At 37.3% G+C, this 24,730-nt stretch overlaps 1 protein-coding gene across 2 annotated transcripts; it reads left to right on the top strand.

The window, feature by feature from the left end:
* The first annotated feature begins 648 nt into the window (after window positions 1-648).
* LOC110724971 (protein PLASTID TRANSCRIPTIONALLY ACTIVE 14-like) lies at window positions 649-24,730 on the top strand. Of its 2 annotated transcripts, none has more exons than XM_021904450.1 (14): window positions 649-794; window positions 905-1,057; window positions 1,148-1,285; window positions 2,709-2,834; window positions 3,079-3,207; window positions 5,245-5,334; window positions 5,450-5,600; window positions 7,936-8,045; window positions 9,443-9,514; window positions 10,782-10,887; window positions 10,979-11,176; window positions 13,354-13,396; window positions 22,110-22,251; window positions 24,310-24,730. In XM_021904450.1, the coding sequence occupies exons 1-14, from the start codon at window positions 738-740 to the stop codon at window positions 24,400-24,402; spliced, it is 1,608 nt and encodes a 535-aa protein (XP_021760142.1). In that variant the 5' UTR covers window positions 649-737; the 3' UTR covers window positions 24,403-24,730. The 2 variants fall into 2 exon arrangements, with proteins under 2 accessions (XP_021760142.1, XP_021760143.1); XM_021904451.1 differs by lacking the exon at window positions 24,310-24,730 and adding an exon at window positions 21,925-22,026 and having other exon boundaries at window positions 22,110-22,247.

The raw sequence follows: 24,730 nt of genomic DNA, 5'->3' as shown, positions 1-24,730 counted from the left end.
ACAATGAAACAAGTAAATGTATAATAACAAAACGAATTTTGAGAAGAAATTGAAGAATTTAAACGCATAAAAACAAAGCAAAATTAAGTAAAGTAAATAAATTAGCAAGGTAATAAATTAGCAAGTAAATTACCTTTGACAATCTTGAGATGAAGATTCACGAGCAAATTAGGGTGTAAAATTAGGGTTTTTTTATGAAAAAAAATGAAAACAAGAGGAGAAGAGAGAGGAAACAGTAAAGGTTGGAAAGAGAGAGCAGAGAGAAAGAGAATAAGCGGGAAGCGACGTGACTGAGAGAATTAGGGTGTAAAATTAGGGTTTTTTTTGTCATTTGATGATTTGGGCTTGGCCTATATTTAAAAATTAGGGTGTGTAAACTTATGGCTGATAACAGGTTTAGGCGGGTTGGGTTCGGGTTGACCCAACTTAAAACTAACCCGATTACTTAAACGGGTTTAGACGGGTTGGTTTCGGGTTGGGATTTTCAACCTAAACACGACCGTTTAACTTCAGGTCAGATTTGGATTGACCCAATTACATAAACGGGTTGAAAATCCTTCTCAAAACCCATTTATTTCGGGTTGGGTTCGGATTGGGTCAGCTTTTGCGAGCCCTACCAAAAATATTGCCACTAGAGAAAGTGGGGCGCGCCTTTAGTGTAACTCCCGAGTCCCGATAACTAAGGATAACGTTCTCTCCTATTGCTGCATCCCCAAAAAAAATCACTTTACATTTCCATGGCTTCCGGCATTTTTCTTCACTACTCACCTCACTGCTTTCTCTCTCATTTTAAGGTCAATATCCTTCTCTTATTGACATTCAATCATCCCATTTCCAAGATATTGATGCCCATTGTTTATTTGATTTTTATCTCACACAATTTAGTTTGGTAAATTGAATGCAGCTTTGCAGTTTCAACAATGGCTTCCCACATGCAAGAAAACCATATTCTGTATTTAGTAGTCCAGAAAACATACATCGACCCATCAAAGCTTTGGCTGAGACTTCTTCATTTCCACTGTTTCAGGAACCCCAAATTGATAAAACTCCTTCTGAGGTAATTTCTCCTACTTTTCGGTTTAATCTGAATTTCTAATTGCTCTAGTTCTTCTTGTTGAATAATGAAATTCTGTTTGTTCTGTTTTAGATGAATTTAGCAGACCCAGATTTCTATAAGATTGGATATGTTAGAAGTTTTAGAGCTTATGGTGTTGAATTTCGAGAAGGGCCTGATGGGTTTGGTGTCTTTGCTTCTAAAGATATCGAGCCGCTTCGTCGTGCTCGGGTGAGAAACTTCGTATTTCTCTCTTGATTTGAGCTGTTCATGATGCCATTTGTGTTTTATTTGTTGGAGAATCAGTGTTTTGCTGCAACTTTGTACTCCTGCTTGGAAAATTGGTCACTTTGTACTAAAGTATAATTATGAGTTTTAGAAATATTTTACTAGTGTAATAAATTTGTGAATCTTGTGCTACACTTGTGTGATCCCTGTCACTCAGTTTGAGTGGTCTGTTGTAGGAATTATCATCTTAATCTAATCCCTCTGCCCACTTCAATTAGCAACGTTGGATTAGGGGTCCTATTTAAGGAATTGGCTTGAATACCAGAGTTACCATTGATATGGGAATGTTCGTAGTACATATGAAGTCTAGAAATGTATTCTGTGAAAGTGGGACGTCATATCATTTTAGAAAGCAGCTATTTTTTCAGATTAGTTTGTGACTATTTGTGCTATTCTATTAAACATGGAAGTTGTTGCTGTTAACAAGTTTGGATTAATTCACATAGTGACCTTAGGCAGTGGAGGTTATGGTGGCTTAGGTGGGTTAGGGGGGTTTTGGGGAGGTGGGTGGAAGGTTTATGGGGTGGTGATGTTGGTTTCTAAGGTGGCAATGTTATGGTGGCTTAGGTGGTGCAGTGGTGGGGCTTGGTGGTGGTTTGATGTTAATTAAGGGGTGGGTTAGTAATTTAACTAAGGGTAAGTTATGAATTAGGTTTTAATGAATAATTGGCCACAAATTATCCTATGAGGTCACTATGTGAATCAATCCAAAGTAGAGGGTCACTTTATAGAAGAAAAGTTTTGCCTTGCCTCCATATAGAATATTAAAAAGTTGAAGGCTCCATATAGAATTTCGCTTAACTTTTTTTGGTGAACATTACTTTCTCTTTCCCCCCCAAAAGTTTGATTTGATATTGTATGGAAAGTTTGGAGAGATAAGTTGGTTAAGAGAAAAGTTTGACTTAGTAAGATATTACTAAAAGGTGGGTTGGTGAATGAAAATGGTGGGTGGGTGTAAGAAAAAGGTATATAACTTATGAGAGAGTGAGTGGAAACTCAAAAGGTGTAAGTATTGTGAAGTAAGTGAGGCAAACTTTCTGGACGGAGTATATAAGTTGATATTTTAGAAGTATATATTGAGTCGAATCTTAACAAGATCCCTTATGATTATATTATGCCTTATGTATAAATCATAAATATGTTTAAGGGTGATTTATGTGTAAGGCCAAATGGTGAAATTATTAAAGAACGGAGGAAGTATCTGCTTTGAATTAATATTTTCCTCTCTTAATGCATATTTAGACAAATAATCTATTTATTTTCTCATCTTGCATTTTTGAATTGAAAAAGTAACTTACTTATAATTTTGGCACATATACTTATGTGATGCCGATAATTTTACACGTCATTCTACACGATAATCTAGATGATCATGGAGATTCCTCTGGAACTGATGTTAACAATTAGCAAAAGGCTCCCATGGATGTTCTTTCCAGATATTGTGCCAGTTGGTCATCCCATATTTGATATTATCAACTCAACTGATCCGAAGGTATTTTTACTACATGAAGCTACATGTTATTCTATGTTTTATTAAAAAAAGGAAAAAGTGTTAAAGCTACAAACATGTTGACCCCCTAATAGGGGACATATTTAATTTTTTATTGGCCCTTTTGGGACAGCTCAAGTATATAAACTTTGAGTTGTCCTTCAGTTATTACGTGACCATAGATTTATTATCTGACTTTTTTTCCTGGAACATGTTAATTACTTGTGCTGATGGATTGTGCTGACAGACAGACTGGGACTTGAGGTTGGCTTGCCTTCTTTTGCATTCTTTTGATCAAGATGATAACTTCTGGCAGTTGTATGGTGACTTCTTGCCAAGCCCTGACGACTGCACTAGCTTCCTTCTTGCAACAGAGGTATAACTGTGATCTGAAGATGAAAACTGTTAATTTGACTGATTTCTCATTCTTTTCAGTGTCTTTATTATTAAATTCTTGTCTCTTTAGTGTAGACTGTAGAGAATTAAAATTTAAGCTCATCTGGCTTGTGAGTATCTCATGGAATGATCAATGCCAAATCCATCTCTTTCGAGGGTTGACAAAATACTAATAAGGGTTTAACTATGCTGGTTGGTTTTTTTATTTACAAGTTTATGTGATGATTCATTGTCACAATCTAGCAATATGACGTAAGCACGCAAAGGCTTGGAGAAAAAATTCATCATGCAACACTTTGAGGCATTAGGCTATTAACTATCGCTGTCTATATATTGGTGTTTGATTGTGCGGGACTCAACCCTCATGCACACTTAACTGCAATAACACAGTAACACGCACACGCACTCACACACAAGAACAGAGCAAATATAGCAGCTAGTAGTGGATAGTTGACTGATTGTAAGGTAAAACCTTGGAAGTTACCAATCTCTAGGGAGTATCTTGAGGATACAAATCTCAAATACAAGTGTAATCACGTGCCAAAAACATTACACCCCCCCCCCCCCCCCCTCTCTATTCCTTAATTTGTATACAAACAAGGACTGCAAAAATTTACTAGCTGTCATTTAATTAATGTGTCATCATTCACAAACACTGCTGTGCTAAGGTTCCACTACTCGATGTTGTTCCTCCCTTCAGCTCTTAATTTATTTTGTCTGCTTGTGCCAACTCCTCACTCCCTAAGCTTGCTGCTGCTGTGATTGGTGGTGGTTGGCTACTTGGCTCGACTGCTTTGCCCCTTCTCTGGTACTGTTTGATGCTAGGTGGCTTTGCTGGCTCAATTTCCTAGTCCATTACATTGATCTAATAGAAATACAAACAGCTTCTACTGTTGAGATAAAAGCGGTGCCAAATCCTTATGTAAAGCATCCCTAAGATCTTTCCACTATATTTCACGTCTGTTGGTGACCCTTCAAGGGATTAGTGGTAGATTTGTGGTGACACAAATGGGATGTTCAAAAAATTTTATTTGAACTATATTTATCATTTTCATTGGAATGATAATTAATTAAAACTAGTGCCTTTCCAAATCTACTTTCCTTTAAGAGTTAAAGTAATGTTTCTAATGGCCATTTGGCTTAATTCTTTTAAATTTGAATTAATATTCAAAGTCCATTTTCCTCAATAAATCACTCACCGATGCATATTATCATTCTATTCACTTCAATATGATTATGGTCTCTTCTTAAACTAAATTTAGGTCTTTCAAAATTTCATGCTCTATTACTTTTGGTTATTATACGGTGAATCATCATATATATATTTGTTGATAAGAAGCATTATGGCTAAATTGATTGAAATGAAGTGACCTGCCTTCTTATGGATCATATCTCTGTGTCCAAAGTTTCTGATTCAATTCCTATGGGACAAATGAGATTAATCTGGATTTGTTTCAAATTTAAACTCCATTACCATCTCTAGTGGTGATCTTTTTATCATTTTGATACTGGAATTGTTGCTCTGAGTTTGTATTAATCTCTGCATACAATTAAGTGTTAGAATTTTAATCTTAGTAGTTATAGTTTCGTTTTGTCAGTCTATTAAACGTTTCTGTATCTGACTTTCCTAATTTACATTACTGATCATTTCTCAATTTTAATATTTTCCTTTATATGACTACTACTATTTAAAAAAAGTAATTGCTACTCTCTCTACTTTGCTAGTGTTTGATATTGAAGTAGTTTCCTTGGCATCAAGCAAATTTTGCACAAAAGTTTAGTCTCTTGTCAATTGTAAGCTTGGACTAAGTCGTTTGATTTTGAGTTCTGGCCTATATTAGGCTCAGTACTTCACTTGCATAGCCTTACACTGCTGCTTTATAGAAGCAAATTTCAACCTTTTCAGACTCTTGACTTGATAAATGTATTTGCCAATTATTGAACCTGTATAGGTATCAAATTATAGCTGTGATTTTGTGATGAATCACCACAACTTATTTACCTTTTCCTGTCATAGGAGGATCTTTTGGAGTTGCAGGACCAAAGTTTGGAGCTAACAATGAGGGACCAACAACATCGTTGCCTAGAGTTCTGGGAAAAGAACTGGGTACTTAGATTCTTCTGTTTTCCCCTTTCTTTTTTTTTATTTTATCTACTGTTGTTGTAGCCATTTATGATTGTTGCCCTAATTCAGGATGCATCTTTTGTTTCATTTTGCTCAGCACTCTGCTGCACCTCTCAAGATAAAACGTATGGCACGTGATCCTAAGACATTCATGTGGGCTGTTGGTATCGCTCAAACACGTTGCATAAACTTGCAGTTAAGGATTGGTGCCCTAATTCAGGATGCAAATATGTTGATTCCTTATGCTGGTAAGTTAAAGACGTTACTGCTGTTGTCCTCCATTCAGTGCTTTAAACTGGTGATTTAAAGTCCTTATATTATACTATCTCTGTTCTTTGATGTAAGTGCGGTATGTCAGTATGTGTTAAAGGAAGTTTGCCAGAATAGGAAATAAGCGAAGTGTAAGCAATAAGAAGGAACAGGAGTAGTGATAGACCAGTACCAGCCTGGTCCGTATAATTGATATACTTTCTGTATAAAGTCATTCATTCCCTCCGTTCTCATATAATTGACAGACTTTATGTATTAAGTCATCCCTATATAGCCGACACACTTCTCTTTCTTTCTATACATGACATGAACCACTCATTATTTTTCTCACCTCACTTTAATTGACAGTTTGACACACTTTCATCCTAAAAAAAGACTTACTCCCTCCATCCTTTGTAATTGACACACTTTCCTTGTCAAGTCGTCCTTATATAGTTACACACTTCACTCTCTTTCCATATATGACATGGACCCACTCTTTATTATTTCTCTCACCTCACTTTGGACTCACTATCCATTAAATATAATAAAAAAAAATACCCACTATAACCTAATTATAGTAAAATAAAATTTAATCATTCCACTAACTATTATAAAATCCACTTCACTGTCAACTGTCACACAATCAAGTAAGAAGTTGATTGAATTTACCTTAAACTGTCCAGCCTACTGAACTGAATGGGGATTGGCCATGAAGGTGTATTAAATAATGACTTTTGTAAGCCACAGATCATAAAAACTGCCCACTCTGTCCGAAGCAACACCTTCCAATCTTAACTCCTTAAAATATACCCCTTCCTCTTCTCAGTAACCAACAAAAAGTATTATATTTAAAGTCTGAAGAAATCCATTTTGATACCTGTGTGAGGTTGGCCTTGAAAATTTTCTGTATGTTTTTGCTGTGTTATTTAAACCATACTTAAACTCAACTAGTCTTAATTGCAACTATTACTCTTATATTTGAAAGCCTTAGATAATTTACCGGAGAAATGAGTTGGAAGCAAGCAATGAGCTGCTCATGCACAACTTTATAATTTTCAGGCTCTTTGCTTACACTCAATAGACTTTGTCTGCCGCGCAAGATTGCACAGGCATGGGGGAATTTAACTTTGTGCACCAATGAAAGGCCTCCTTTAAAATCCATAATGCTCAATTTCATATTGTTGTTATACAAAGTGAAGCAGGGAGAATGTTTATTCATTTTGTTCACTTTCTTGGGGATAGGTGTTCATGCATTAGCTAGCTGGCAATCATGTTGTGTATGGGGATAGTTCTCTCCTGTTCTTTCTATATAAATTGATCTTCTGTATCATGACTATTATAATTGATGGCAGGCACTCGTTTTACTTGGTCCTCTTATGCATTTACAAATATCCTTCATAATCCTTAGCTTATTTTATGCAAGAAAATCTTATTTTTATATGCTTCCCGGGTTATTGGCTATTTTTAGTCCATACCCTCTCCAAGGGAGTTAGAGGCTCTCCTTTAATTTGAGCCAATGAGCCAAAATTGCAGAATCTTTTTCCGAACTCAGGCTCCTCAGAACTTAACGTTTGCAGCAACAACATATTTCTCCTTGTTTATTGTCTGCTCCTTTAGTATCTTTTCTGCTTACCCTCCGAGCCAAATAGCCAAATAGCCAAATAGCCAAATTTTCTCACGGAATTTCAAAACTTAGGCTTCTCAGGGCTTCAAAAACATTTGCAGTAACATCTCTCTCCTTATCTATACTCTATCTGTTAGTATCTTTTCTGCAAACCATAGTATATCTCGTCAGTCTGTGAGGATTGCTGAGCACCATTACTGTGCGTTGGCTAAAGGATAGGATTCTCATGATTCCAAGGCTAGCTATATTAGTTGTCAACATATCTTTTCTCTTGCTTCTCCCTACATTACCCCTCATTGGTCAAATTACTTGCTGTAGGTATTAATAGGCCACTATAGTTGCTTTCCTATGGGAAAAAAATAGTCCCTGAAAAGTCCTTGTAGGTTTGGCACACTAATAAAGTTTTTGAAGACGTAAGGGTAGAGGTAGGCTTTATGGTACATATTGTTAATAATGCAATAAGATATTATGTTGAGAAACAATGTAAGAAACATTAGGCTGTTTTATGTGACCCAAATCACATGTTAGAATTGAAGTCAGTTTGCTTTAAAAGAATCAAGGCTTCTATTCGTGGAAATACAAAATTAGTTTGTACGACTGTTATTTTGTGGATGGATTGAGTTTTTTTCTTTATTCTTAATTTACTTTGGTTTATGCTTGCCCTAATTTGTATTATAAAATTGGGAGAGTGTGCTTATTTATTGCAGATATGTTGAACCACTCATTTCAGCCTAATTGTTTTTTCCATTGGCGTTTTAAAGACCGAATGCTCGAGGTTATGATAAATCCTGGAAGAAAAATAACGAAAGGGGAGGAGGTAAGTCATTTTTATATTTTTATTTATTTTTTTTTAATGGAATTCCCTTGATGCAGTTTCAAAATTGCTCTCACTGAGTTTGTTATTGCTATGATGCATGTAGAGTGCAAGCAAGTATATATTTTTTTACTGTGCCAACAGGTTTTGAACTTGGTTGCAAAATATTTAAGTGGAGCTTTTATATTTTAGAAAATATGCAGCAGCAAATAGTGTAAGGCTTGTTCAAGAGCATTAGATAATAAAAGGTTCCCATTTCATGTTTTTATTTTTAATGTCTGTTTGAATTGAACAATATTGAATTTATCTCCATTAGTTGAAGCAATCCTTTAATTGTTTTTTGACTAATAGAAATGTGACCGTATGTCTCAAGATTTCCATGGACCTAGAATCCTACATCAGCTAGATTAACAGGTAATGGTGATGGTGATTTTTTTTTTTGGTGAGTGAATAGTGGAATCTTATTTTTCTGTGCATTATGAATATTCGTCCAAGTATTAATGTTAAAGGTGGCTGTGCTTGCATCAAGTTTGGGAATCCTAGTGCTTTGCACCCTTTTGCTTCTCACATCACTCCTTTGGTTGGTTCATTACATTACCAGCCGCCCAAAGTTCCACCTCTTCCTCAGGGTGGATTATAGCCGACACTGGATTCTTTGCCTCGACAACAATGAGGTACCGTGTTGCCTACCCGATGAACATAAGAATTTAAAAAGACGTCAGAAGATTTAGATAGGGTGCAATCATCATATATCAACCACCCCGGAGAAAAATCTTGAACACATTTGCTAATCACTCGTGTCACAGAAGACACATCTCCCACAAGCTATACTTTTGACTCACCAAACGACGAACTACCTGAAGGCTTGACATTGCTGAAGTCCTCGAATTCTTTGTTTCTGCATAGGGTGCTTGATCTTTCATTTTATTTAATCATGTACAATTGTACTTATGAAAAGTTGATTGACTAGCTTAAAAATTTAAACTAGATTTATAATATAATTGGCTTTGTATTCATTTGGGTCAAAAAAAAAAAAGTTGTTTCAAACTTGTGATATATTGTGTCTGTGTGTGTGTGTGTGAATTACGAGTCTTGCTATCACTCAATTTTTTTTTTTTTTTATATATTTTTTTCTTCTATAATATCCAATAAAGTTATAGGCTTGAACCAGATTTTGGAGTAGCAAAATGACTTAATTTTTTGCTTTGGAAATAATTATTTAAGCTTTATCTGTCAGTATTTGATGATTGCAACTGTAATGCTCACAGATCTGAACTAACCAATCCTAATCTTTCTTTTGTCTACTCTTATCTGCCAAGAAACCTCTAATTATATTTTGTGTTTGTAAATAATATTTTTAAAAAACAATTTATAATTTTTTGCTTTGCTGATTGCTATAGATGACTTTGAACTACATGAGTGGACAGCAGAACCATATGTATATGCAAAGATTCGGATTCTCCTCAGCTGTGGTAATTTCTGGAATCTGTACTTTTCAATTGGATGGATTGATTGTTATTTTTGCTGTTGTTGACTTCCCCCACCTGTGATATTTCTTTTTTAATGCGATTAATTGTGGCTGGACATTTTTTTGTTCCCCCACCTGTGCTACTTCTTTATTGCGATTAATTGTGGCTGGATAGTTTTTAATCCCCCCCCCTCGTGCTATTTCTTGTTTATTGATTAATTGTGGCTGGGCAATTTTTTTTATTCCCCCACCTGTGCTATTCCTTATTTATTGATTAATTGTGGCTGGACAATTTTTTCCCCCAACCTGTGCTATTCCTTATTTATTACGATTAATTGTGGCTGGACCTTTCTCTTATTCTTTTAAATTTTTTTATGCAGTAGGCATTGCACAATAACATTCAAATAATGAGTGCTGTAAATAAATTGATCATTAATTTTATATTATTTATCAGTATCATGTAACAAACTAGTACACTAAGCAATCAACACACAAACAATACTAGAAATTAATTTAGAGAAGAAGGAAGCTATTTCATAAATAAAGGTTCAAGCTTTCTTACAAAGAGGCTTGAGGCCACCACTCTCACTCAGTGACTTAAGGTCACCACTCCTTTAATTAATGACTACAATTCTCTAGCTACCTAGCACATTTTTCCCTCCCCTTTCTTATATCTACACAAATAGCCAAAATAAAGTATTGACAAAAGACAAAAGGTGTGCAGCTGTCATCATGTGATACGAGAAGAGCTCTGCCTTGGGTGCTCACTGATTTTCATGTTGCTGCTCCACTTCTACCCTTGACGGCTCTCCCTGTCCTCTCTTGCCACTTCTTGTGTATGTAATCCAATCTCACCCTTCTGCTTGCCTGTGGCGTTCGTTACATATCACTGCCAATACTCAGAATTTTTGTGAGACTAAATATACTAAGTTATTGCCTTGAAAGTATTGGGAATTGAGAGATGGTATAATTTGGGTTTTTTTTTTTTTTTTTTTTTTTTTTTTTTTTTTTTTTTTGTGGTGTACGTGTTTTTTTAATATAAATCCATTTTCACAATCTGACAATCACAATCTGGCTGCGACAACCGTATTCTCAATATCATGACCACAAGAGCGGTGCAACCGTATCTTCAGATCATGCTTGTAACATGCAGGGCCTGTATTTGGCTTTGGAAAAGAAAAATGATTTCTGCTTGCATTTATTGTTGAAAAGTTTTTTCTGACCACATGTTACATCTTAATGTGGCCTTAATTCTGTTTTATCCTTTCCAGAATCCTTGGGATGCCATATGTTTCTCTGGTGATTCCCGTATACATTTGGATACATTCTTGTCTGTCTTCAACATTACTGGACTTCCAGAAGAATATTATTTTAATAGTAAGTTCTGGGGATTTTCGTAATGGGAGATTTTACTTTGCATACTTCACCACATTTGTGATGTGAGTACTGTCCTTTCTATTACATTTAGGTCAGTTATCAAAAGAAGGAGATAGTTTTGTTGATGGAGCAGTCATAGCTGCAGCAAGAACGTTGCCCACTTGGTCTGATGGTGATGTGCCTATGATTCCTAGCACAGAAAGAAAGGCAGCAAAGGAATTACAGGAACAATGCCAAAATTTCCTTGCCAAGTATCCTACAACAGCTAAGCAAGATCAAAAAATTTTAGGTAATTTTTAGAGCCGTTATCTCTTAAGTTCTGCATATATGTTGTATATTACTTCCTGATTATGGAAAAAAACAAAGCAGCGAAGGAGATTAGGTAAATGGAGCAATGGTCTTCACTACTGTGATGATTGAAATAATGGATTCCCTGTGATGTATCTTGCCCCTTAAAGTGGTGTTGGGTGTTTTTTATTTTTATTTATTTTTTTTTATTTTTTTAAAATTTATTTTTTAGTTATTTTTTTATTTATTTAAAACACAGTATGAAACAGGTTTCACACTTATAAAATATATGTGAGTGAATTCTCTATATGATGTTTAATTATTTAAATATCGGCGTGCATCCTGCTTCGTTTCATCTTTATGTTCTATATGTTATATTGTTTATGTTCTATATGTTGTTTAGAATAGGTGTAGATGTATGATTCTGTTGAATCTTTCCCTCTGATACCAAGTGGTAGGTCTTATTATTTATATTATCCTACTTTATTATTTGGGAGACCTTTGTGTCATAATCATGTAAAAATAAAAGCAAGGGTGGAAAAATGTACAAATTGTCGATAATTGTTGGGAGGGTCACCTACGGACATCAATATCTTCTTTGTCACAAATCATATAAGCTGATTTTATTTGGAGATGATAGTTGGATTCAAAAGATTTCCATCTATAGGTCATAAACTAAACTATAAATTTAAATGAGCAATATATGAGTATTTTGTTTGAAGTTGTGCTGCTGCTAAAACTGCACATGGTTGTGGAGGTGTAACATCTTGCAAATGTCCAAAAGCTTAAATTACATGTTTCTTTGTTTCTATTTGTTGAAATGATTTTGAACCATTCATTTGTAATCTAAGGGCCGATGTTCGAAGTAGCCATTTTATAAACATGATAAAGTCATTTAAAAAACTTTTGCATTTATTAATTAATCATGATATTTTCTTTATCCTATTTCATGTTTGTGAGCATATTTATAAATATATATAACCCCCCCCCCCCCAAGGATATTGGAAAGTGAGCAATTTCTGTAAAGTGACCGGTTGTTGAAGATTATGCATCGGTTATGGTCAAACATATCTGAGTGTCTTCCATTATCAAAAAGAGGGAGTAAGCCTAACTAACTAATAAGCTCAGTATGCACTTCCTCATTCTGCTGTACTTATGCTACTCACTAAGCATGCATTTAGACTCTAAATTCTCAAGTATGATGTGTAAACAACTTTAGTCATAATAATCGATCAGGACACTTGCAAATTAATCAAACTAGGTTAGGTCCCGTGCCACGCACGGTAATTTTCAATAATTCTAATCATAAATTATTCAAAGAAATAACAAAATTATCATATTTGATTTGATATTTGCATTTCATTGTTTAAGCATGGAACTTCTATTACACAATAAAAAAAAATATATAATCTTGTTGTAATACATAATACATAATAAAGTATGTATTTTCTATTAAAAAAAATAGTTCATGTCACAAATTATGTTTAGAATATTATTTTTTTTATTTTCTGTGTAAGTTTATAATTGTTAATAAGATTTTTTTACAAGATACATCAAATCTTTTTAATATACATAATTATTACTTTATATAAATAAGAGATTTGTTTCTTAAATAGATTTTTTGAAATAAAAAAATTAGGACACACTAGGAGATGACACGTGTCATTGCTGGTGTGTCTTTTAGTATATAGTTATTGATAACATAATTTAAACCTCTTCTATTTTACCCTGGTTCCCCATTTTTTATGTTCACAGTGACCAACATCTATTTTTTTTATTCTCTTATTTTTATTATTTTTTTCAGGGTTATAAATAGATATCTACCCTAACTAAATTGTAGTAAATCATTTTGCCAAAACAATAGGATACCTGTTAATTGCTTATTTTAAATAATAATAAACATTTTGTGTTGTTTTCTGTGGTTAGGCATTAGATTATATGCAAAATCTTACATATGCCTTCATTTATAAGTTTTCCTTCCTATAATGTTCTTATTCACAATACTTATCCTCCTAGACAAGAAATTACATAAAAAGGGGGTAAGACGGCAGTGCTATATTAATGCTTTATTGACGCAAGGTTGTTCATTTTATAATTTGGATTATATCTTGGACTGTACTACTGATGTATTTTTAATTCTTTGGGTTTAGCTCTAACTTTTTTATTTACAAACAACAGATACTACATCGGATGCGCGAAGAACACTGGAAGCTGCAATCAAGTATGTTTTATTTTTAAGATGTTCTTAAAAGCTTTAAGATTTCTCGTAGCTTGGGGAAGCTATCACATAATTATTTTAATGAGCTTCTTTCATGTGCTGAACTTCAAATTGCCTTTAAGACTCGTAGTTGGAGTTCTCATCGAGACCCAAATATCTTAAACTACCTGACACTCAAATCCCTACTCATACCTAGGAAATGTGCACTAGTCTAGAATTGTAGTAAATCTTGAATGGATTGAAGTCGGAATCCCCAAATATCTTAGATTGGGTTATAAAATTATTTGCTCCGTAATGCCTTTCCGCTTCGGTCTATTTTTAAAACAATTACCCGAAGATCTAGAGTTTTATTTTTATTTTTTTATTAATTTATTTTTTTGAAATAAAATTGATTCATAAATAAAAGTTATACTCCCTCCGTTTTTAAATACTTGCTCCACTTTCCTTTTCCGGCCGTTTTTAAATACTTGCTCCATTTCCTTTTTTGGAAATCTTTTACAATATTTAATTCATTTCTCACACTTAGTGGACCCAACATAATACTCTTTCTCCTCCTATTCTTTCACTACTTTTGTTTTTTACAATTTTTTATTTTCTCAACTACCCCACTACCTCCATATTTTATTACTTTCTTCAATTTCTCCTAAAATTTCCGCTCGTGGAGAAATGGAGCAAGTATTTAAAAACGGAGGGAGTACAACATCCACAAAGTGATTTATTTATGTCAAATACGTGATAATTGAATTTAATAAAAACATCCTACAGCATAGCTACGACCGTTATTGCACATCGTCTATCGATCAGTTGTTGTGAATTTTTTTTCGTCAAACTCATTAGATTGTAATTGAAAGATTAACCTTTTTTTCGATCCTGCACTGATCTTTATCCACGACACAACTTTATAGCAATCAATAAAACATAAAAGCAAATTCTCCCTTAATAGAGAGAAGAAAAACTCAATTTCGAAGGAGCAAAATCCTCCTAAAGAAGTAGAAAAATCCTCTCTTTTAAAAGAGAAATGTTTCCCCTTAGAAGAGGAAGAGTTATTATAAACCTAAATTAAACAAAGATTGGGGCTTTTCAGCAGTTTTGCCCCTCCTAAATTTAAAAATGGAGGCTAGGGTTTTAGAAAAAAGAGAGTGACTTGGAATTTTTGAAAAAAATTACAACTTTACAAGTACTTGTGATTTTACATGTAGATCAAACATCATATAACATAAATACCAAGTTTCATATGTGCTGTGTGCCTGGTGTTACTTATTCTGGGGTTAATCGGTTAGTCACAAAGTTAGGGGTTACTTGATCGGTCACGGGTTACTTGGTCAGTGGTTACTTACTCGGAGGTTTTTTCGGTTGGTTAGGGGTTACTCGGTCATGGGTTACTCAATCAATCAGGGTTACCCGTTTTGTACACAGAAAACGCACTGTAAAATAAATGATTCAAAATAATCGCTTAATAATTCAAAGAGGGTGACTTATGTATTCACACATATGAATAGAAAATTAAAGATTAATACTGGCATGTTCCAATGCTGTTGTAGCCTTCATCCTTCCTTCCATTTTCTTTGTTGTTTAGAGAAGCTATCAACGTAGGAAATAAAAATAAAATGTTCCAAATTTCCCTAAAGCTCTTCAGTTTTCAGAAAATTGGTAGATATAAGTATAAAGTATGAAGGAGGAAGTAGGTAAAATGGGGAGGAGGCTGCACAAGTATAACCTATGGCATTTGAATCATGTATTTCACCGGAAAACCCATTGGAAAAAATAAAAGCCTTAAAATTTCAATCGTTAGAAATAGGGTTTGTACTTTGTAGTAATCGATTTCTAGAATTTTATGATGAAATTGAGGAAGAAATTCATTCATCATGTGTGGTTTTTTTAGGAGAGAAAATAGATTAATTTGATGGCATTCTAACTTTTGGAAGAAAGAGAGAGGTAATGGGTAAAATTGAGGGTGGTTCAGTCAATAGCATCCACGACAAGAGGTCCTTGCTTGCAATTTCTAATTGTTAGAACTAGTAGCTAGCTAGTGTGGAGCTACAAGGGGTGTAATTTTGATGAAATAAGATAGCTCTACAAAGCTATGTATTTCACTACAGCCAAAGCCACTTCGATTCAGTAAATTGTTAAAGCTATGTAGTTTCACTACACCCAAAGTCACTTTGATTGATTAATAGATTTGTTTTTTATTTTTATTTTTATTTTATTTTATGCATTTATTTTTTCCTTTTTTTTATTGTCTTTATTATTATTATTATTATTATTATTATTATTATTATTATTATTATTATTTTATTTTTTTTGAATAAAGGTTGTAGCGTGCCATTATGGATATTTTAGCTTAAATGATGAAGTTTGAGAATAATGACGTGGCAACCTGAAGCTACAAGGAGAATTTGCTAGCCATTATAGATGCTCTTGCGGAAGAAGTGAGAAAATTAAGATAATTGGCAAATGGGTCACAAGTCCCAATATGTTTGACCTGCCATTTGACTTCTAAAAACAAATATAAGAAACGAGTTTCTCTTATGGACTGGAAAATTTTTATTGAACTTGGAATCTCACCTTTCGGGACCAGATTTCTTCGTGCCAATCCAATCTATTCTATTCCACAATATTAAAATTTTTTGGTTTAGGTCCAGTGTTTGGTCGAAGTCTATTTTTTCACACTCCTACTCGTAGGAGTAATAACTGTGTTCTATTAACATACTCAGAGATGGCGAAGTATAACCATGGCCACTGACTTTTCTCACATTACACATGACATCATCTTAATATACATCTTAGCCTTGTGGTTTGTAGTAATTAGGAATTCATCTTACAATGTTATTTTTAAGTGCTACAAGAAAGGGCAATGTTGTTCACAAGATTTGATTTGAGATGTTAGGTTCCAATTGCGAAGACTTTAAACAACTAAGTTATGCAACGGACAACGTCACTCACACACAAGATTAGAGGTCGAATGGTTGTAGTAGTATTAATTAATGGATGAAAGCTCAAGGCTTGCAAAATAACGTCAATGGCTTGAGGCCATTACTCTCCAAGTTCACACTCAATTTTCTGGATACCCTCCTACATGCTAGACCACTTCTACTTATACTACCAATACAAGCATAAAAATGGCAACAAGCCTTAATTACTACAACTTACTACTATTGGCATTTAACTACTTTAGTTCATTACAAAACAAAAGCTAACAAAAGGCTACTGCTTCCTGTCCCCTGCTTCAACGGCTCTCTGTTCTCTGCTCCCCTTTCTTTGGCTAAGTCGTGGTAATTTGTTGTCCTTGCCTTTGTCTCCTGCTGTAAACCAAGGTCACGGGTGGTGGACTGGGATGCATTGCAATACTCCCCCCCAAAAGAGCCACCTTGTCCTCAAGGTGAAACTCCTTGAGCGTTTCGGCATCCTCCCATGTGGCCTCAAAGTCCGGAAGGCCCTGCCATTTAATTAAGACCTCAGACCCTTTCTTGCGACCCGCCCTTGACCTTACCTCGATTACACTCTCCGGCACCACCACGAGCTCCAACTCCGGAGTAATCTGGGCAGGAATGGTTGGAGAGCTCGGTAATTCCCTAAGAGCCTTCTTGAGCTGTGACACGTGAAAGACTGGATGGATACGACAATGATCGGGTAAGGATAACTCATAGGCCACTTTGCCAATTCGCTGCAGCACTTCGAAGGGCCCATAAAATCTCGCAGCCAATTTCTCGAAAGGCCTCTTCGCAAGCGATTTCTGTCGATACGGTTGAAGCTTTAGAAAGACAAAATCCCCAACCTGGAACTCTACCTCCCTGCGTTTTCCATCAGCGTGTTGCTTCATGATGTGTTGGGCTCGAGCCAGGTTAAATTTCAGCTCATTGAGCATCAAATCCCGTGCCTTCAACATTTCCTCCACGGTGTCTACCGTAGTTTGACCCCCTCCTATCCTCACCAACTTAGGAGGGTCCCTGCCGTATAAAGCCTTGAAGGGAGTCAGCAATGTGGACGAGTGTGAAGTAGTATTGTACGAGAACTCGGCCCATGGCAACCATTGTGCCCACACCTTGGGTTGTTCCCCGGCAAAACATAGGTAGGTCTCCAATCTCTTATTCACCACCTCCGATTGTCCATCGGTTTGGGGGTGATACGAAGTGCTCTTCTTCAATTCGGTCCCTTACATTCGAAAAAGCTCCTTCCAAAATGTACTAACAAAGACACGGTCTCGATCTGACACAATGCTGCCCGGCACACCGTGTAACCTCACGATCTCCTTTATGAAAATTTCAGCCACCGAGTAAGCGGTGAACGGGTGTTTAAGGCCGATGAAATGCGCGTATTTGGTTAAGCGGTCGACCACTACCAAAATGGTGTCAACCCCTTTCGACCGCGGCAACTCCTCGATGAAATCCATACTTATATCCTCCCAAACTTGCTCCGGAATCGGCAAAGATTGCATCAAACCCGCCGGGGATTGCTGAGAGTGTTTGTTCCTCTAGCAAACGGCACAATTTCGAACATATTCTGCCACATCTTTTCGCATTCCTCCCCAAAACCACTCACTCCCTAATCTCAAATATGTTTTTGTGTCACCCGTATGTCCGCCCTCCGGAGTATTGTGGTATAGCTTCAGCAGCGCGAGCTTGAATTTGGATTTCCGGGAAATTACCAACCTCCCCTTATACACCAAGTGCAAGTTGTCAATTGAATACCCTTGAGGCCCTTCTCCCTTCTCTACTTCCGCCGTTATTTTCTGAATCTCCGCGTCCTCCGCAATCTCACGACTGAGATTACCCCAATTAATTCCCTGATTGACATACAATGCCCCAAATTTTGCTGTCTTCTCACCTTCCCCCCGCCGCGACAGGGCGTCCGCCACCTTGTCCGAGATTCCCGGCTTATATTGTAATTCAAAATCAAAACCAATCAATTTCCTCACCCATTTCTGATATTCGGCCCCAATTTCTCTTTGTTGCGTGATATATTTAAGACTTTGTTGATCGCTTCTCACGATGAACCGCCAGCTTAACAAATAGTGTTTCCATTTTTGCACCGCTAAGAAAACGGCCATAAGCTCCTTCTCGTAGACCGATTTGCAGCCTGGTCCTAGAACCTTACTGTAGAATGCAACCGGTTTCCCCTCCTGCATTAGTACGACCCCTAGACCAAAACCGGAAGCATCCGATTCAACAATGAAGGTTTTCGAGAAATCAGGCGTAATTAACACTGGTGCAGTGCTCATCGCTTCCTTCAACCTCCGGAACGCCGCGTCTGCCGCTTCAGACCACCCGAAATTATCTTTCTTCAGTTGGTCAGTTAGGGGGTGGGCGATCTGAGCATACTGCCTTATGAACTTTCTGTAGTACCCGGTCAAACCCAGAAAGCCCCTTAACTCCTTTAATGTTTTCGGAGTGGGCCAAGTTAACATGGCTTTGACTTTGTCTTGATCCACCGCCACTCCATCTCTTGAGATTACATGGCCTAAGTAGGCCACAATTTCTTTACCAAACTCACACTTCTTTTTGCTAGCAAATAATGTATGTTCTTTCAAAGTAGCTAATACAAGAGTTAAGTGTTTAGCATGCTCTTCACGGTTCACACTATAAATAAGTATATCATCAAAAAATACAAGGACAAATTTGCGTAAATAAGGGCGAAATACCTCATTCATGAGCGATTGGAAAGTGGCCGGAGCGTTAGTCAAACCGAATGGCATCACAAGGAACTCGTAGTGCCCCTCATGAGTTCGGAACGCCGTCTTATGAGTGTCTTCCGGCCTCACAAGTATTTGACTCGGCCTTTAGATCGAGTTTGGAGAAGACTTGTGCCCCATGAAGTTCATCTAGTAGCTCATCGATCACCGGAATCGGGTATTTATCGTTGTTGAGGGCCCGGTAATCGACACAAAAACGCCATGACCCGTCCTTTTTCTTCACTAGTAGCACCGGGCTAGAGAAAGGGCTCGTGGAGGGCCTAATGATTCTGGCTTGCAACATCTCTCGGATGTGCTTCTCAATTTCATCCTTTTGAAATTGGGGGTATCAATATGGGCGCACACTAACCGGATTACTCCCATCCTTAAGGACGATAGCATGTTCATGTCCCCTAGTAGGAGGAAGCCCATTGGGCTCGGCAAATACCTCCTCAAATTCGGATAACACTCCTTCTAAGTAAGTGGGTAACCCACTGACTTCCTGCTCCTTTGTCTCCTCTTCCATCCGATTCAATTCCACAAGCATCCCCCACTCTCTTTTCTCAAGGTTCGGATCATCGCTTTGAGGGTGATACCGGTTTTTGATAAGCTCGGCTCACCCTTAATTGTGACGGACTGCCCCTCCCACGTGAAAGTCATCTCTTGGAGCTTCCAATTCGTCATCACCATCCCCAATTTTTCGAGCCACTCTACTCCTAAGATAACATCCGAGTTCCCCAATTGAAGAGGCAAAAAATCCTCTTCGATCTCAATTGCTTCTCCGAGTTTCAATTGCACGCCCTTACACTGTCCCTACCCCCTCTGATAGTTTCCCCATTACCGAGCGAAACACCAAAAGCACTCTTACCTACTACCGGCAGCCCCAATTTCTCGATGACTTGCAATGAAATAAAGTTATGTGTCGCCCCCGGGCCGATCATAATCACCACTGACTGCCCTTTGATGTAACCCCGTAATTTCATCGTCTTAGGGTTCGTCAGCCCCACAATGGAGTTCATCGAAACCGAGGCCGGAATCTCCTCTTCGTAGTCCCCGGGCTCTTCTATGGCTGCAAACTCTCCTTGCTCTGCCTCGTCTCCTTCCTCCACCAACAATACACTCAGACATGTGTAGGCCCAGTCCATCGCCCGTCACACTTGAAACATAACCCTCGCGCCCTCTTGTCCTGTATTTCCCGGTCAGTGAGTCGCCGGACCTCACCGTTGAAACGCGAGGTGTTTGAAGGTGCTCTGTTCTGATAAATGTTGTGTTGGGGGGTCGAGGCTACGGATCCTTGGCTGGATTGACTGGGTTGGAAATTTGCTTTGGGTGGATTATATGGTGGGTTGGATTAGGCTGGGTGTTAAGTGGGCTGCTAGTGTGGGAAGTGTGGGCCGGCCCACCTCTAAACAGAGTTGTAGCTGGACTCTTGTTAAAATATGAGTAGGGCCCTGGCTTGGCAAAGGCTCCACCCAACCTTTTTGACCCGTTGACACGGTTCCTTTCTTCGACCCGAATGGCCAGATCCATCGCGTCTTCAAGGGTATGCGGGTTTAACATTCGGATCTCCACCCTTATGTCTTCCTTAAGTCCGTCGATGAATTGCCCCTTGAGGAGGCTCTCCGGTATGTCCGTCAGTGGCGACGCCTTCTCAATGAAGACGCGGCGGTATTCCGTCACCGTCGCGGTTTGCTCAACAGCAAGCCACTGCTCGTGTAGTGTTCCGGCATTGACCGGTCGAAATTGCGTGAGGACTCTGTTTCATGTCCTCCCAACTAATGACGGGGCGGCGGCGATTCTCCCATTGATACCACCGTAGAGCATCACCCTCAATAGCCACCACTGCCGCCTGAATCCTCTCGACTTCCGTCAGCTTGTAAAACAGATCCATCAAACGTCGGTAAATCGAGCTTTTGATATCTCCACGTTCCTCGACGGTTGTCGCCGTGGTTGCGGTAATCGCCCCCACCTCCTGGTTCCCAATTTTCGAACCTTAGGCCGTTGAACCCCGAGGTTGCTCCACCGCCTCATTCACCGGAATATGTTGTGGAGTTGGTGGTGTATTTAGGGTCTTGAGGGAGTTTCAAATCTCATCCAAGACCTTGTCTTGCCTGCTCGCGGTCATGTTAATTTGCTGGGTTATATCCTGCCGGAACCTGTCCATCTTGCCGCCGTTCGTTTGCCTCATCTTGTCCATGGCCTCTTCGCGTTGCTTCAGCAACGTCCTCTGAAGAGAATTTTCTCCATCTCCCAACTTCTCGAAAATTTCCTCCACCCTTTCTTCGAGCACCGCCACCCTCTCCGGCGTCACGGTCAGCGGTGTTGGCGGCATGTCTGCTCTGATACCACTTGCAACGGATAGCGTCACTCACACACAAGATTAGAGGTCGAATGGTTGTAGTAGTATTAATTAATGGATGAGAGCTCAAGGCTTGCAAAATAACGTCAATGGCTTGAGGCCATTACTCTCCAAGTTCACACTCAATTTTCTGGATACCCTCCTTCATGCTAGACCACTTCTACTTATACTACCAATACAAGCATAAAAATGGCAACAAGCCTTAATTACTACGACTTAGTACTATTGGCATTTAACTACTTTAGTTCATTACAAAACAAAAGCTAACAAAAGGCTACTGCTTCCTGTCCCCTGCTGCTTCAACGGCTCTCTGTTCTCTGCTCCCCTTTCTTTGGCTAAGCCGTGGTAATTTGCTGTCCTTGCCTTTGTCTCCTGCTGTAAACCAAGGTCACGGGTGGTGGACTGGGATGCATTGCAAGTTATTTGACATCCGTTGAGCACATCTTGTATTATTCGTGACAATATCTTGTGTAAATCCAACTGTCCTAATCTTGTTCATTGTAGGTACCGATTGCATCGAAAATTGTTTTTAGAGAAGGTCATTGATGCTTTGGAAATTTATCAAGACAAAATTTTGATTTAAGTTGCCAATTTATTAGTACTTAGGTAAGAGCTTTTTACTTGGTGCTAACCTATATAGTCTGAAGCATCAGCTACAAATGGCTAACTACTATTTGTTTGCGTTTTAGGTACTCTAATTATTCAATTGGGCACTCGACGCGTTTGGACAATCAAGTGGCTACTTTTGAGATGAATAGCGGTGATCGTTATTTTCCCTTGTTGATCAGGGAAAAGCTCTTGCTACTCTCAAACAAGGTTGAAAAGGAAAGGGTAAGGTTGCTGAATTTTCATGTAATATTATGTTTTTTTAGGAATAGTACAAGGTAGTTTATGAATAAGAGATAAAATTTTCTCTATTACATGCATAAATTCTGAAGTAATTGATTATAAGTCATGCTTTGTTCAATGCTTCATGCACATCAATCTTTGAGTAGAAATAATATCAGCAGTGAAAAAGCCTTTAGTGCTGAATGTAGGAGACTTTGGTTATATATGAGGATGTACAATTGTATAATCCTGGGAAGTTGGAAAAGCAAAATAATTCTGTAATTCGTATTAAAAAATTCTCCCTAATTTAAGTCTTGTAGTGCCTTCACTGCCTTGGCTACCTGGAGTTCTATTGAACAAAAGTGTGTGTGTGTGTGTGTTTTTTTTTCTTTTTTTTTTTTTTGGGGGGGCTCCAAGAGGTATAAGCTAACATAGATCATATTTCTGGACTAGGGAACTGTGGAATTTCATCCCCCTCTCTAATACCTCGTATATTTTTTGACTTAAAATTTCAGCTCATATTTCATTTATATTTATCGACAAGGGAACTGTGGAATTTCATCCCTCTCTATAATACCTCGTATATTTTTAGACTTTAAATTTCAGCTCATATTTCATTTATCAAGCTCTGGGTTGGTTTTCAATGTCATTGCTCACTATATTAATCCGGCAATTTTTTCTTCTTTGGAATAATCACTCACAAAAACCTCCCCTTATCTGCTTCTACCCATTTCCCCTATCATTTCCATCCCAAACCCTTTAGACCTTCCGATTAATTTCCTTCCCTGTTGTAATCTTTTGACAGCAGCGTTCATGCTTTTTGGTCAAATGTCTCTTATTAAGCAGTTATCGACAGTATCACAGGTGAGGTTAGTGATCAGTCTGGTCAGTTGGTGGAGAAGTTACTTTGCAGGCTCAGTGGTGATCGCTGAGACTCTTGCCATAGAAAGCTTCTCCCAATGGGTGAACAAATTTCATTGTTTATTAAGATGATTAATGAAAATCTCTAATTTTGGATTCTATGGCACTGGATACCACATTAAAAACAGACAAGTCAGTATTTCGGGTATTTAATTCGTTTTGAAGGAAGTGAAACCAACTTGATAAAAACTGAGAGGATCACTTCATGGAATTATGGGGACATTTTGTAAACCCCCCACCCTTTCTCCCCTAACCCCCAATTTCCCTTATAAAGACATTTTATAATGCCGATCTAATTCGGGTGTCTAGGTGTAGAAGTCCTATTCCAGCATGAACTTGGTTTATGTTTTTCAACTCATTTGTGTTGTATTCGCATCTCTCTAGCCAATCAAGGAAAAACAAAAAGCATTGTAAAGAATCAAGCTCTTGATGATTGCTCTTTCCTGAAATCGATTATTATACTGATACATCACAATTTTTTGGTTGTTAGTAAAAGAAAAATTTGCCAATTGCAGCCTTTTAAAGTTTGTATTTTGCAAATTACTGCAAATTTTTTCTTTTTTTTTTAAAAAAAAAATAGCAAATTGCAGCTCAAAAGTTCTTATAAATTGTAAATTGCAGCTGATTCAACTTTTTCATCGGTTTACGTGTCGAAAAATATTCGGTTAAGGTTTAAGGGGTCAATTTAATGCTTAAGGACCGAATTAAGATCAAAATTAGCAAAAAAATAACGTAAGTGTCTCGTTTTGCGTAACAATAATGTATTAATTTGTGGGCAACTATTTTTTCACTGTAAAAATGAGGCACTTACATTATTTTTTTTAACTAATTCCGTCCTTAATTCGGTCCCTTAAGTACTTAAATGGCCCCTTAAACCTTAGCTAAATATTTTTTGACATGTTAACCGATGAAAAAGTTGAATCAGGTTGCAATTTACAATTTATAAGAACTTTTAGGCTGCAATTTGCAATTTTTTTTAAACTATAATTTGTAAAATACTAACTTTAAATGACTGCAATTTACAAATTTTCCTTAATAAAATGATATAAGGTGTACTTTGTAGTTTACTGTGATTGTCATCTGAAGATATTCTTCTGTATTAACACATGCTGCGTGTGTTGGGCCGACACTTTTGTTTAGCTCTTGTATGACCAAGGCATCAACAACATTCCCATATTTTGCATTGCTGCTACTTCTTGCTGGGAAGACACCTTCGTTCGTCAAGCTGCCTAGTTAAGCCAAACTATATTCATATTGAGCTACTGACAGAATTGGCTCGTAGGTAGCTCAAATGTATAAAGAATGTTCATTGCTTGGTTTTTAAGATCCTCTTGTTAAAGATTCACATATTGTAAGAAATTGTACCGGAAATGTTTGTACCAAATGGAAGTATTGTATACGTCCAATTGAACAATGTCTAATTTCATACTAAGATCTTAGGGTGTCAATTGTAAAGCATTCTTTTGTGTGACTGAAGGTGTACATTGATAACAGTTTAATCATATTGTATTTAATCATCTTGGGGCTATTATACTCCCCAGCTTCTCCTAGTTTACACTTA

This window comes from Chenopodium quinoa, unplaced genomic scaffold, assembly GCF_001683475.1.
Source record: "Chenopodium quinoa cultivar QQ74 unplaced genomic scaffold, ASM168347v1, whole genome shotgun sequence".
NCBI lineage: Eukaryota > Viridiplantae > Streptophyta > Magnoliopsida > Caryophyllales > Amaranthaceae > Chenopodium > Chenopodium quinoa.
This window is presented reverse-complemented; position numbering and strand designations above follow the sequence as displayed.

Bases quoted from the DNA above. Each gene is read 5' to 3' on its own strand.
- LOC110724971 (XM_021904450.1), top strand. From the start codon at position 738: ATGGCTTCCGGCATTTTTCTTCACTACTCACCTCACTGCTTTCTCTCT. The intron at 2,835-3,078 runs GTATTTTTACTA...TTGTGCTGACAG, and splicing joins TCAACTCAACTGATCCGAAG to ACAGACTGGGACTTGAGGTT. The intron at 10,888-10,978 runs GTAAGTTCTGGG...TATTACATTTAG, and splicing joins AGAAGAATATTATTTTAATA to GTCAGTTATCAAAAGAAGGA.